General features: G+C 48.8%; 1 protein-coding gene across 1 annotated transcript; it reads right to left on the bottom strand.

Moving 5' to 3' along the window:
• Positions 1-1,037: 1,037 nt before the first annotated feature.
• Positions 1,038-10,742, bottom strand: LOC104346638 (aquaporin-7). The gene is made up of 6 exons (XM_009951454.2): positions 10,653-10,742; positions 6,903-7,029; positions 4,523-4,660; positions 3,686-3,804; positions 2,065-2,282; positions 1,038-1,197 (listed from the first exon to the last, which is right to left on the bottom strand). Exons 1-6 carry the CDS (start codon positions 10,740-10,742, stop codon positions 1,038-1,040), a joined length of 852 nt encoding a protein of 283 aa, XP_009949756.2.
• Positions 10,743-13,495: the final 2,753 nt, after the last annotated feature.

The following is a 13,495-nucleotide window of genomic DNA, read 5'->3' as shown; positions in this document are numbered from 1 at the left end:
TGCAACCACTCCGGGGACTGCAGTCACATGCTTGACATACATACCATACTTGCTTAAGCACTTTCTAGAAATCCTAACACTGTTGTCACCGCCCTGGGAACAGGCAGCTTCTGATACTGTTTTGCTTTTAATCCGATGATACCTCAGACTCGTAAGGCTGTTGCAGGCCCACTTGCTCATTCAGATGGAAGTGGCAGAATTCCTCCAGGAGCAAGGCAGCCTCTTCCCACATTTCTCATGCATTGCAAGTGGAGAAAAGAGGTTGTTTTTTTCCGCTTGGGGATGCTACCGCAGAAGTTGTCTGCATCCTTTCATATGGTGATAGTTGAAATCTAGCCTGTAAGTAACATGTGTGGTTCCATGACGCCAACACGTTTCAGCAGAGCTGTGCCAGGATTCAGGAGAATGTTCAGATCAAAAAGCAAAAAAAAGAAAACCAATCATGAAAAAGAAAAAACAAAACACCTCAGTTCAGGTTTCTATTTCAGCCTGTCCTTGCTCTTCTTTTCTCTGTGCTGTGCCAAACAAGGTGTTTGTTAGGGTGGCAGGTTAGCAAATGGAAACTAGCCTAGGCCCCTAGTCCATCAGTGTGGTATCTACCTCTTACCAAAGAATATTCCAGATCAAAATTTCTTTAATTAAGTTGTTTCTGCCACTGTTGGATCCTGTATTTTGATTTCTATGAACATACAGGTATCTGGAGTATTGCAGCTCTGCTTCGCTTTTCTGCAGAATGTGATGACTTTTTTTGGTGGTAGAATTTTAGACAGGGAGATGATTGAATAATTTCTTCGGGTCACAGCCAGGTCTAGCCCTACCCAGGTTCTGCCCAGCGTCTCAGAAACTCCGTTTGTCTGGTTAAGCAGAGTAGGTTTGTTGAAGACTAGTCCCTCATTTCTCCACTTGCAGGGTGGAGACACAGTGTGGACTGGCAGCACCATTGCACATGTCCTTATCCGCTTGGTTGCTCTTTGGCTGTCAGTCCATATGTCTGTATAGGCTTTGCTGTCAGGCCCTTTCCTCAGAGTGTGTGGCCATCACAGTGTAGAAGTCTCCACCACTGGCTGGCCTTTCTCATTTCCACTTTCTGGGACAGGTTGGTTGTGAAAATCAACGAAGAGTTTGTGGATTAAAACACCAGCGAGACTTCCCAGAATCGGAGCTGTGACTGGGACCCAACACCAGTGATGTCCAGCCCTAAAATGAAACACAGAAGAGGCAGCTGGTGAGCCAGAAGAACCGCTGCCCTGCCGACACATGGCGCTGGGTGACGTGAGAAGAGTCTGTTGGGGCAGGAGTGAGCTGTGTGAGCAGGGATGACTAGTCCCCCTTCACATATTGGGCCCTACAACTGGCTTGAACAAATTGTCTATCCACCAGCTTAGTTGCTGGAGGGAGGGTCATTTTCCCTATCGGCCTGGGAAAGTGGCTCTGCACTGTCTTCAGTTTCTTGTTCTCCTACAGAAATGTCTGTGTGATCCTGATGAGTGTGACTGTCAGACACACACACACACACAGACCTTTTCCCTCCCCATTTCAAATAGCTTCTGCACCTCATCTATGAAGCTCTCAAAGTTTCTGGAAATTTAATGAAAATGGGAAGCCAGGACAGGAAACTCTGCTAATGCCCTCCCTCACCATGGGAAAAAAGCCATAGCATGGCACCATCTTACTAGATAGAGGAAGGCAGGGTTTCATCTCCAGATTCAGAGACCTAAATTTAGGAGAGCTCTTCAGCAATCCAGCACTAGGTACCTGCTTTCAGGTGAGCTGAATCGCTCTCTGGATCTCCAGTCACTTCAATAACCAGCTGATTTGGTGACCAAATTAAGGTATCTGAATCTCAAGATGAATCCCACGCTGGAGACTTAGTGTACGCCAGATGTTGTGTACATAATGCACGGGGCTCCTCAATGCGTAACGCTTGCTCTCTGAGAATGGAGAACCCACTCTGCAGCAATACCATTGCTTGGTCTAAAGAAAAAGGCTTCAGGACCATTTTATCTTGGGCTTGTCTCATGTTCTTGTGAGCTGAACAGTTTGAAAGCAAACCGGGTCACTCACGTGAAGACATCCATTCCCCAGCCAGCGATTGCCGTGAAGACCCTCGGGGGCAGGTCCCGAGAGGGGTTTATGGCATAGCCTGTGTTCATCCCCATCCCCATGCCGATGCCCAGGACCAGGATACCCGTGAGCAGGGCCTGCGTGCCTTTCAGGGCTCCGTTGTTTTTCTCATCATGGATGACCAGAATGCCCAGGAGCAGCATCAATGTCCCCATAAACTGCAGAAGCAGGAAAGGGAGAACAGGTCAGGAGAGAGAATGGGGAAGACAGAAGGATCCCGCTCAGCAGAGGGGAAGAGACTACCCAGAATGGAGGAGCAGGTGGTATTCATGGTATGATCAAGTCAGGGAGTACCTCAATGTTATTCCCTCCTCACAGGTGGACTGAAAAAAATTCTTGACTCATTTCCCAGGAAAAACATCTCCACCTCATCACCAAAAATGCTCTAGAACCAATATGAACTACTCAGCACTGTCCTCTCCCTCCACCTTTCAAGTTAGGGACATGGGTTATTTTAAATACATTTAATCTAACAGAGGCAGAGCCATATCAAACTGCTAATGAGACCTCTCTAGAGAGAGTAACGTTTTATATAGCCTGTTGCATTAGCCCTTTCAGGATTAAAAGCAGATACCAAATTCGCATCTGGGAAAGTGAATCTCTGACCTGTGACCAGACATAGCTAGCATTTGTAGATCTGCAGTGCCCAAGATGTCAGGAACTGTGGTTTGAGTAGAGCTGATGTCTCCTGTCTCTTTCTGCTTCAGAAAATGCAGCTTAAGAGACTTGGACTGCTTGCAGAGATGCCAACAAAAGCAGAAACTCTGCAGGTCTTGGCAAGGCCCTGTCACTGTCGTTTGCTTTCTTGTGCAGCAAGGACACTGCGTGCTCCACAGGAGGCTGAGTGACTAGGCCTCACCTGTAGGCTCTCCAGCTCTCACTGTCCTCCTCATCATGCCCAGGAAAGAGTTTTGTCAGCTCAGAAATAAAGCTGACAGAGATAAAGACCTCCTCAAATTTGAATTAGAAGTGAATCTTCCTTCTCCAGTGTCCCAGCGCTCCATGTGCCCTGCAGCATCCCTTTCCTATTTCTGGACATCTGGACATGGTATTGTATGCTAGGAAACAACTGTATGCAGTCTAAATTGGACTGTTCATGCCCTAGAGGTTCAATCCAGAGAGGCTGTGTTCATGTGAAGGCAGTCCCAGGCCCTCTGTGCCAGTGAGGTGCAGTCAGCAGACCTGCCTGTGAGCATGGAGTGGGTGTAGGATCCAAAAATTGGAAGAAAAGTTCAGAGAACTGCCCAGAGCCCAGAGTAGATGGTTCCTGATGCAGCTCAGCTTCTCTCTTCCTGTTGCTTGGGCTGCATGCAGGGAGGGTGTTTGGAGGGCACTCAGACCAAGCTGCTGAGCAGCCTGCAGGTGTTACCTTCTCGGCTTGCTCAGCCACCAAGGTGCCTTGGATCCTACCTCTCAGACCCCTGCCTGGATGGTGGGCTCCTTGAAGTAGAGGTTGTGGTTGTGTCTGCATATGTAGCCCTGTGAGTCCCCTGTAGCAGACCTGCAGCAGCCCCTGTTACCACCCACCTTCCCGTAGCACACCACAGCAGTCCCCACTGACCTCTGTGAAGAAGCCCTCCAGCAAGGATACATAGGGAGCAGGGTAAGTGGAGAAGATCGACGCCGTGGCAGTTGGTCCCATCACTGTAAAGTTCCCATTGCTGTAGTTGTACAGAGCATCTAGGAGAAATGGGAATGATGGGAGTTAGCACAGAGTTCATCTCACGTGGCTTGTACACAAGTCCACCCATTGCACCGACACTGATGGGAAGAGAGGCGATGGGAGATATGATGGAGGTGACACACACCTCACAGGGCATGATGTCACTAATATCTGTTATCCACAAACTTTGGTCTGCAGTTGCTTCCTTATGCCAAGCAGCTCCCTGTCCCTGCTCCAGGAGCCTGGGGTAGGCTGGACACTCCAGATGTGCCGGAGGCCTCCACCCCTCTGCCCCTCAGAGACTGAGACATGCTGGAGCCAACGGCTGGTGGGTCCTCTGCTCTCAACTCAAAACCACAGATGACTGCTGTCTTGTGTTCCACAGACCAGCAGAGTCTTCCAGAGCTCCAGCTGTACCTAATACATGGTAGTCCCTCTAACTCAAGCTCTTGCAGACACGGGAAACAAAATGCTGACAAAATGCATCTACTGGCCTTGAGTTGAGGACAGGTTTTGGCAGTGGGAATGCCCTAGACGAAAGGACCTGCATTCTCCAGGAACTGCACATCCCTCCCAGAGATATTTGGGCCCTGCTCTGGCCTTGAGCTATGAAAGTGTGTCTCACAAGCCAGGACATCATGCTGGGTACTATAAAAGAAAATAGTTTTGATGAACTGTGAGTTAAGACTGAAATGGTGCCCACAGCAACCCCTGTGATAAAAGACACAATCATACCATAGTAGAGGCCAAAGACGGTGGCTGCTGCGGTAAAGGAGCCCAGGAACTGTCCAATTAGGTAAGCTGGGAGTTTTCTCCAGGGAAGGTTTCCTAAAAGGCAGTGTGTAAGGGTGATGGCTGCATTCAGATGAGCTCCTGCAAAATCACAGCAAAAGAGAGTGGCCTCAGCCCTGATGTTGTTTTGGAGCAAGCCCCACAGCCCACAGTAACCATCCAGACATTGCTCCAGAACCCCAAGGCTCTCTCAGGGCAGGATCTCCCTCCTGCACAGACTCAGAACTGGCCCATTTTCCCTGGGCAGCTGAATGATGCAGAGCAGAGAGCTCCTGGCTTTAGTCTTCTAAAATTTCTGCAGACCACAGGCTGCCTCCAGAGAGTGGGTCATCTTACCTGTCAGAGATACCTCTCTTGGCATGGCATGGGTTTCCCTCTGGGCTTCTCTCTGTTCAGCTTAAAGGGAGCCCAGAACTTAGACTCATCACCCACCTTTTATATGGCTACAGGTAGATGAGGCAAATCTTATCCCAAACAATCGCAAGACATTCTGAAAACACCTGATAGACAAGGAGGGCCTCATCCTAGCAGAGCTGAGCACCCTGGCTGATGAGAGCTGTGGGCCCTTAGCACATCTGGCAGACAAGGCATGAGACACTGGGGAAACAAACTGCAAAATCAACCACTGATGACCCATATCTTCTTGTCTACAAAGCAAATCCTACGTAGTGCTGTCAGCAGGGACTCAGATTAACTCTTAGATGTCACTGCATTAAGGAATTACCAGAATGGTCAATCCTGCCCAGACCATGGTTGCTGCTGTGAGTGTGGAACAGACCCTGTCCTTGCCCTGCAGAGTCTGTAATCTTGGACTGCATTTCCTTACATCTCTTAGTATGTGGCTTTCATACAGTGCAAGACCAGTTTTCCCTGTTTTGAGGGGACACTGTCTATGGAGGAGGTTGGTATGGCAACGGTGCTTTTGGAGAAAGGGTGAGTGGTTCCAGATTTGGTGCCTGCAGTGCAGACCGTGTTTGTTCTCCAGGCCTCACCTCCCCATGAGTCCAAAGAAAATACTTGCTTTTCCTACCTAGTAGGTGTAAAATTGAGGGGTCAATAAATGATTCAACCTCAGTGGCCATCTCCTACTCCAGACTCAGAAACAGGCAAGATGCAGGCAGACATCATCTCATCAAAGCGTGGGATAGAGTGAAGCAAAAGTGCATGTACTGCCTGCTACAGTCCCACAACCACAACTGAAATGGCGGCAGGGGAATATCCTTTTTAATTTGATCCTCTGATCCTTTGCAGATGTGACACAAATGAAGCCAAATTACAATGCCAGGAAGCCCCAAAGCTGTCTCCAGAACCAGACTTGCTGGCTGAGCTGAGATCCCTTCTCCCACCACCCAGCCTTCAGCAGATTTGCTCCATCTCAAATGTCACCTGGGACTGAAGGGATCTACTTTCCTCAGCCGGCTTTCCCCAGGATGTCTCCACCACCTCCAAAAGGACAGGGAGATGAAGAGCTGACTGCTTGCATGGAAAAATTTTCCTTTCCAAGCCAGACCCAGCCTTGGACATCTCTCTGCTCTGACAGTTCAAGAGCAAGGACTCGCTTTAATTTTCTGCTCACTAGAGCCCTTAATCTCTTCTCTTGGTGCAAATGAATGCAGGAATTGCACAAGGCAAAGGTAATGCTCTGTCATGTGAAAGATACCGCCCCATGGCCCTGAAACACCACCTCCTGAGTTTGTGTGGGGTGGTTGCACATGGGTGTGGACGATAAGGAGAAAATTTGCATACCATTCCTTGTTGCAACATCAGCAGCAAGCTCTCCTTTGCAATAAATGATTTACTTCCCCATGGGCCACATCAGCAGCACATTTTCAGAGCTCCTTGTCTCCTTGGGCCATGATGGCATACCACAAGTGCCTAACGGGGCCACTGCTGAAACCTGGCTCCGCTGACCGCAGCAGGAGGGAGTGGCCGAACCTCCGCTGCTCTACCTATCCCGCTTGCCCCGTCTCAGCTCAGCACATGCGTTTGGAGTCAGCATACTGTAGGTATGCTGTGCCTGCCTTGTCCCCTGCTTCTCCTAACTTTGCCATGCCATACCAACTCCTTGGCTTAACCTCAGACCTGCCTCCCCCCTGCAGACTTGGCTGTGATCACTGGGTCGTAAGGCTGACCCTGGTTACGGTCACCAGACCTGCTCTGCTTTTCCCACTAGGGGACCCTAGGACTGCCTTTTTTTCTGGTGAGGTCACTGCCCTGCCTTGCCAGGCTATCACGCGCCCCTCCGCAGCCCAATCCTGCTGCACCTGATGCATGTGGCCTTTACGGAACATAGAGACGTCCCATGCTCAACTGTCTAGCTCACCTGAGATTCCTCCAGCTGCATGGATGCCCAGGGTAACACCAATGCCAAATCCCAAATTGATGCTCAGATACTGCCCAAAGTCTCCTCTTCCTAATACCACTTGTGCCACAGAAGACAAGCCAAAGACCTGGTGCGTGGAAAGAAAAAAGAGAGAAAGGAGTGTTAAAAGTAGTGTTCTTGCTGTGGTGGACTGAGCTTCTTTGCTACTTTTTCTGCGATACTAATAAACTCCCAAAGACAGGAGGATTCTAAGGTGCCCATGATCAGCAGATGAAGAACGAAGGACCTTCCCCTGCAAAAACTGAAGCAGTACCTAGGTTACTCCTCATTGGTGCCCATCACACCAAACCAGGCACTCTAGTCATGATTGGGTACAGGGAGACAACCCCCAAACCCCCACACTGAGATCTGAGGGTCAAGAGGGATCACTGTGTATTTTCAATTTGGCACTGGGCCCTTTCCGGAGTGAGATAGAGCATTGGGACATTTAGGCGTGTTAAGGAAGGTTGGAACCACAGTGTTGGCAGGGCAGTGAAAGGACTGCCAAGGGAAAGCAAGGGGTGGGGAGGGACTCTTTATCAGGGAGTGTACTGATAGGACGAGGGGTAATGGTTGCAAACTGAAAGAAGGGAGATTTAGATTAGATGTTAGGAAGAAATTCTTCACTGTGAGGGTGGCGAGACACTGGCATAGGTTGCCCAGAGAAGCTGTGGCTGCCCCCTCCCTGGCAGTGTGCAAGGCCAGGCTGGATGGGGCTTTGGGCAAGCTGGTCTGGTGGAAGGTGTCCCTGCTTATGGCGTGAGGTTTTGAACCAGGTGATCTTTAAGGTCCCTTCCAACACAAACCATTCTGTGATTCTATGATTCTGTGACTTTCCCCCAAAGTCACTGGGCATTTTCAAGCCACGGTAAGGGTGTCTGTGCCTGAAACCAGGGACATGAGCCAGGGGAGCATCACCACAGACCACCCAGAGACGGTGCCAAAGATGTATGGAGGGAGGGTGGGCAAATTCTTGTTGTCTTTCTTTTCCTGGTCTGCATTTTATTGACTAGAAATGTAGTTTGGGGAGCACACAGCTATTTGCCAAACTCAACTTTAATTTTGGTAACTTATTCCAGTGAAAAACGTATTCTGGTTTGACTTTTCCTTTCAACACATATACTTTTAGTTTGAAAACAGCCAGAATTTCAACACCTTTTTAGTGACTAAAGGGGAACCGGAAAAAAATTGAAGATAAAAATAAACTCCACCAGGAAAAGACAGATTCAAAAAATTGCTCTGGCCTGAAAGTAAATTCTATTTCACTTTTTTAATATTGTCAGAAAAAAAAGTTCTTTGCACAGTTCTTACACTGAAATTTGGATAAGGACAAAGCTTCTCTTGAGTTCTGTGCTTCACAAACCACTTAGGGCTTGGGGCGTGTATCCTGTTCCCTGGACTGCACTGATGTTTATCCAAGGTGACATGTGCCTCCAAGACAAAAAAGTCAGTATGTTCTCCAGCATCTAAACTTCTGCTCTGGCCTGTTCTGTTTAGACTGTGATCTTTTCTGGCTACTCTGCCTGGATCCAAATTTTATCTCATGCATCTCTTCTCCCTCTTCCCTTTCAGACTTCATGAAAATCCCCTGTTCCCCAGAGACACTATTCTTATCTCTCACATACACAACCCACACTCTGTGCTCTGCACAGAGCTACAGCCTCCATGGTGTGGGCCCTTCTCAGTCTGCATCAGCAAAAGCCCCCAAAAGCAATGTTTGGGGTGTCCCCCAGCATCTGCAAAGCCCTTACGAAATCTCTGCCTACTCATCTCTGACATTTCTAAAGCCACATCCAAAAGAAGCCAAATGCATAAGGCACAGGTTTTGCAGGACAGCATGCAGGTGCAGACAGAGGGGTGCAGGGCAGGCGACATGACTGTTGCAGCTGAACACCAGTCTCCTGAAAAAAGCGTAGGACAGGCCACAGAATCCATGTTTCACCACAGATCCAAACCTCTGGTCTCTCCTTATATTCTCACAGTCCCAAAATACCCTTTTTTCCCCTACCTCCCTACTCCTTATGCTGTCTACTCCCCGTTGCCTGGTTCCCTCCTGTGTGAACATTGTCTATTCATTAAAGTGAGAGGCCCTGGGCTGAGTGCTGTTGTCCAAACAACAGCCAGACAGGCGTTCTGGAGATGCATCCAGCACATTCCAGGTTGCACTGAGGGCCAGGGGGCTGCTGAAAAGTTGGATGCTGGATGATACCTTCAGCTGCTGGATGCTGTTTGTTGCCAGCCTTTGATGGGGATCCATGTGCAGGGTCCCTCGTCCTACTCTATTCCCTCATGAGGATCAGTGAGGGAAGAGCCAACATGAGCTGCAGGCTACAAAATCTGCCTTGGACTGTCAGGGAAAAGTCTCCTCATGCTTCTTCTCAGAGACAGCCCTCACGGGACACCTGTGAACTTGTTCTTTGTCACCTGAGAAACTGCACCTGCAAAAGCAAAGGGGATGGAAAAGGAAAATGATTTGCTCAGCTCCTGCTGAGGAGTGACAGATGCCTGTGCTCTGACTTCCAATACATGCAAAACTGCCTGTGCAGTAGGAGTGAACTCCAAGGAACTTAAGTGCCATAAGATGTGATAAAAAGCGAGCATTCTTTGCACATGTAGTTGTTGCCATTGAAAATAAGCACCTGTATCTGTACAGACAGTGGTGTCAAAAGGTCCCCGTGCTTACACAAATCTTATCTTCCTCCTATGCAAATCTCCAAGTGCAAGTTGTTTGGACTATCCCCAGCCCTTCCGTGCCAGCCTCTGTCCAGTCCAAAGTGTCTCAGCCCAGGCTAAGCCGAGGTGTAGTAAGTTGGCACAGACAGCTACTGGACCTTTTCAGAGGGAGGATCTCATTTTGCTCTGTTGGTCCAACACACAGAGGCTCTGGTTCTGGTGGGCACCTCGCTCACACCAGGGATCAGTTCTGACTGCAAAGGCTTCCACACGCTCTCCCTCTGAAGGAGCTGAGAGCTCAAAACCACTTTGCTTTTCCTGTGTGAAACAGATCCCTCAGGCAAGGGGGGTGTTTCTGTATGATTTGGATAAGCACTATTCGTTTGCCAGCGTCAGAAAACCAAAAGTGAAATCCTAGCATGCTTTATGCCTTGTAATTATGTCTCCTAATGGTGGGTTGTGGCTTCAGAAAGTTTCACAGGTGTCCATCACCCTGGCAACCCCAAGAGGAAGACAAATGAAAACTGTTCTCATTTCACAGAGGCTGTCAGTGGTAGAGGATTCAAAGTCTGCTCCCCAAACCTGTGCAGGAACACCCAATCACACCATCACTTCTGGCACAACAGGAACAAAAGCCTCAATTCACAGCATGGGATCTTTCAGGGTGTTTGGCACAAGTGTTGTGTTGCCCCATCTGACCAGACACTGCCCTTTGATTTCATTCCCAGACTCTTCCTCATTTTTCTGCTGGAAGAGAACTGAAAGAGCAGCTCATCCCCACCTGCTTCACCTTCTGTCAGCACCCACCCCCCACCCTCTCCATTGTTTTATTCCTCCAGAAGGTTTTTGACAGACAGTCTATCTGATGGGAAACTGCTGCCCTACCAGAGCAAAGGGGTGAGCAATAGCATCCAGCTGCTGAGCAACCCTGAGGACGTGGTAGGAAACCCCTGACCTTGCAAATTGCTGCTGCAAACATTTACCCTCTCAACCACACACAAGAAAAGACACAAACATGTGGGCCCATCTCCTCCTTACCATGAAGATGAACATCCCCAGTGCTTCTGCCAGCAGCTCCCGCATGGTGCGGTTACGAACTGTGAGCGCCTTCTGAATCTTCTCCAGCATTTTGCTCTCCGGCTCCAGCCTGCCGCTGCAGGAGCTCCTGTTATGACACCACACTTCATTGCGCTGAGCTAAGTTGCCCTTTGAAACTTGGCACCCTCCCTTCACCCCCAGACACCTTCATTCATTTGGTTAACAATGAACAAGCCAATAAAATAGCAGCTAGCTTCAAAGTCTTCCCATAGACACACGGCATCCTTTTAAAACTGTATGGTATGGATGCAATACTTCTGCTACCAGGGCATTGCAAACACTGTGCCTCTGCCCAGGAGCTGCCTATCTCCAGAGCAGTGGAGCTATAAATAGCCTTGGTGTTCTCCTAAAGCCTGTCTTTCTCCGTAACGTATTCCACAGGAACTGAGCAGGAGTTTTGACTCTGCTCTGCATTGTAACTCACTGGCTGGTGGTTTAGCACCATTATTTTATAACAAGTGGGATTAGGACCACTTGCCTGTGATTTTCAGGACCATTTGGATGTGCAGCCTGCGGTGAGGATGCTCTGCCTGGAGCTGGTGTGCACTGCTCTCTGCAGCTGGGAAGAGTATGCCCTGAGCTTTGCTTTAGGTTGAATATTTGCTCTTGCTTTCAGATTACATTTACAATTACACCTATGTCCGCAGCTCCTATCACACTAATGGAGATCCTCCCTGCCATCCACCCCGGTATGTCCTCTTGTGTGAGACAAGGAGAGACAAGTCTCAGCAATGGTCCCCAGAGACCTTCAATCTCATCTGGCTGCCAGAGCAGAGCCCTCACGTCCTAATTCCCCTCCATCTCCTGATTCCCTCTGCTTATCTCCCTACTCACCAGGTGCTCTTACCTCTCTGCTGTAAAAAGGTTTAAAATTTTTGCTTAATCACTGAAAAACTTAAATGCACTGAACACTCAAGACCTTTTTCTGCGAGCCTTGTCTGGTTCTTTGCTGGTTTTCTTCACTTTCCTCTCAACCTGCTGCAGCTTGTCAGCGTGGCTTTGGAGGGCACACAGTGCACAGCTCTGGAGAAGTCACCAGCAGCTGCCTGGATGAGGATGTAGCACTCTGCTCATGCTGCCCCTGGTGTTGCCTTCCTCTGCACTACTGTATTGCAAAAGTCCATGAGCTTTTCTTTCCCCCACAGGATACTGAGCAGCTATATGGAAGAACCTGGGAAGCCAGTTCTCCTCTCTGCTCCACAGATGATTGTCTATCTTGTGGAAGGGAAGGGTTTTATGGACTGGGGTAAGCCCTCCTCCAGCAACAGACTAGCTATTGACCTTAGTGAACGCCTGGCTAAATATGCAGAATTTACTAGTCTGTCTCTGATACTAAGGACCATCTAATCATGATGGATGACAATCTCACTGCGGGCAAGGTCGTTCCTACAGCTTATATCTAGGTGAGAATGTTTTTTCCTATGAGTCTGTGAGCCATGGTGTGGCACAGAAAAAGTGGCTGATAAAACTTTCCAGATCACTTCATCCTCTGCCATGCAAATGTTTATTGGTGGAGCACACAAACACAGGTCTGGAGCACCAGGTCAGGGTGGTGACAAGAGCCTCGAGTTTCTTCTGCACGTGGTAATTTCCAGGTGACATTTAAAGCTGAGGTCTTGGCATCGGCGTGTATTGGAGCTCTCACAGCCTTTCTTAGATGGACAAGGTGTGAGTGAATCAGTAGCCCCCACAACTGGACCTACAACTTCATTTTCCTCTCCTAGAACTCAGAGAGCATTCCAAGTGGGTTCCTGCCCTGTGGGCAAATAAGAAAGCTACTGTGTCTGGAAAGGCTTTGTCTCCTGCATTCAAGCATTAACTATATGCATCTCCATATTCTAATTTGGGCTGAAAAATGGGCAGGTACTTTCTGGGAACATGGGGCTCCCATGGATTTACAGTCTTCTCAGGGAAAAAGGCAATCCCAGGCTTCAATAAAAACTTTTGATTTGGTGATAATATTTGAAGCATAATCCCCCATATTACCACCAAATTCCCTAAAACTTCAGCTTGCTTCTAGGGTGGCATCTGCAAGCCACTGCTTGTCCTTTTACAGAGGTCATTCCACAAGATGGCACTGAGACATTAATTTCTGCCTTAAAAGTGTTCAGAAGGGTTCCTCTGTTGCCTGCTGAAAACGTGAGAACGCTTTAGTTTGAGAGTTCCTCTGGGCATTTTTAGACACTAAAGAGAAGTGATGTGCTATCATTCAAGGACTGTAACAACAACAAAACCAAACAACTTTCCGTAGGTCCTGTAGGGCAGAGCACCTCTGTTCTGACAGTACACAAACCTGAAGCAGAGAAAAACAGGCGACTCCAAAGGGCATTTCGTCCCCACCTAAAATAAGCATCAGAGGCCAAACCTATGAGTCACACTGGATGCTGACAGTTTCCCTCCGGTGTCTGCAACGGGATGTGGAATGATCAGCTCCAGCGTGCACACCCACATAGAGGTATCTATCGCCAGGTGAGCTGGACTGCCCTTGCTCCCTGAACCCAGATGTGGTGAACTTGAGCGAGCGCAAACAACCACATGAGTCAGCCAAGGGCTGGAGCGCAAAGATCTGCCAGTTGCCCAACATGACCTGTTTCTATTTGCTTGGTTTCACTTACCTGCAGGGCTGACAAGGATCTCTGAGGTCACAAAATACAGTCCCCTACTAACATAGGCAGCCAAACCACATCTTACCTTTCATGACCTGGCCAGTCTCCATTTTAGGGGTAAGTGCTTTTTCCCCAACTCCTCCTGCTGGAAGCCTGTTACCAGAACATGTTGCTCTG

The sequence above is a fragment of the Leptosomus discolor genome, chromosome Z (assembly GCF_034619465.1).
Source record: "Leptosomus discolor isolate bLepDis1 chromosome Z, bLepDis1.hap2, whole genome shotgun sequence".
Classification (NCBI taxonomy): Eukaryota; Metazoa; Chordata; class Aves; order Leptosomiformes; family Leptosomidae; genus Leptosomus; species Leptosomus discolor.
This window is presented reverse-complemented; position numbering and strand designations above follow the sequence as displayed.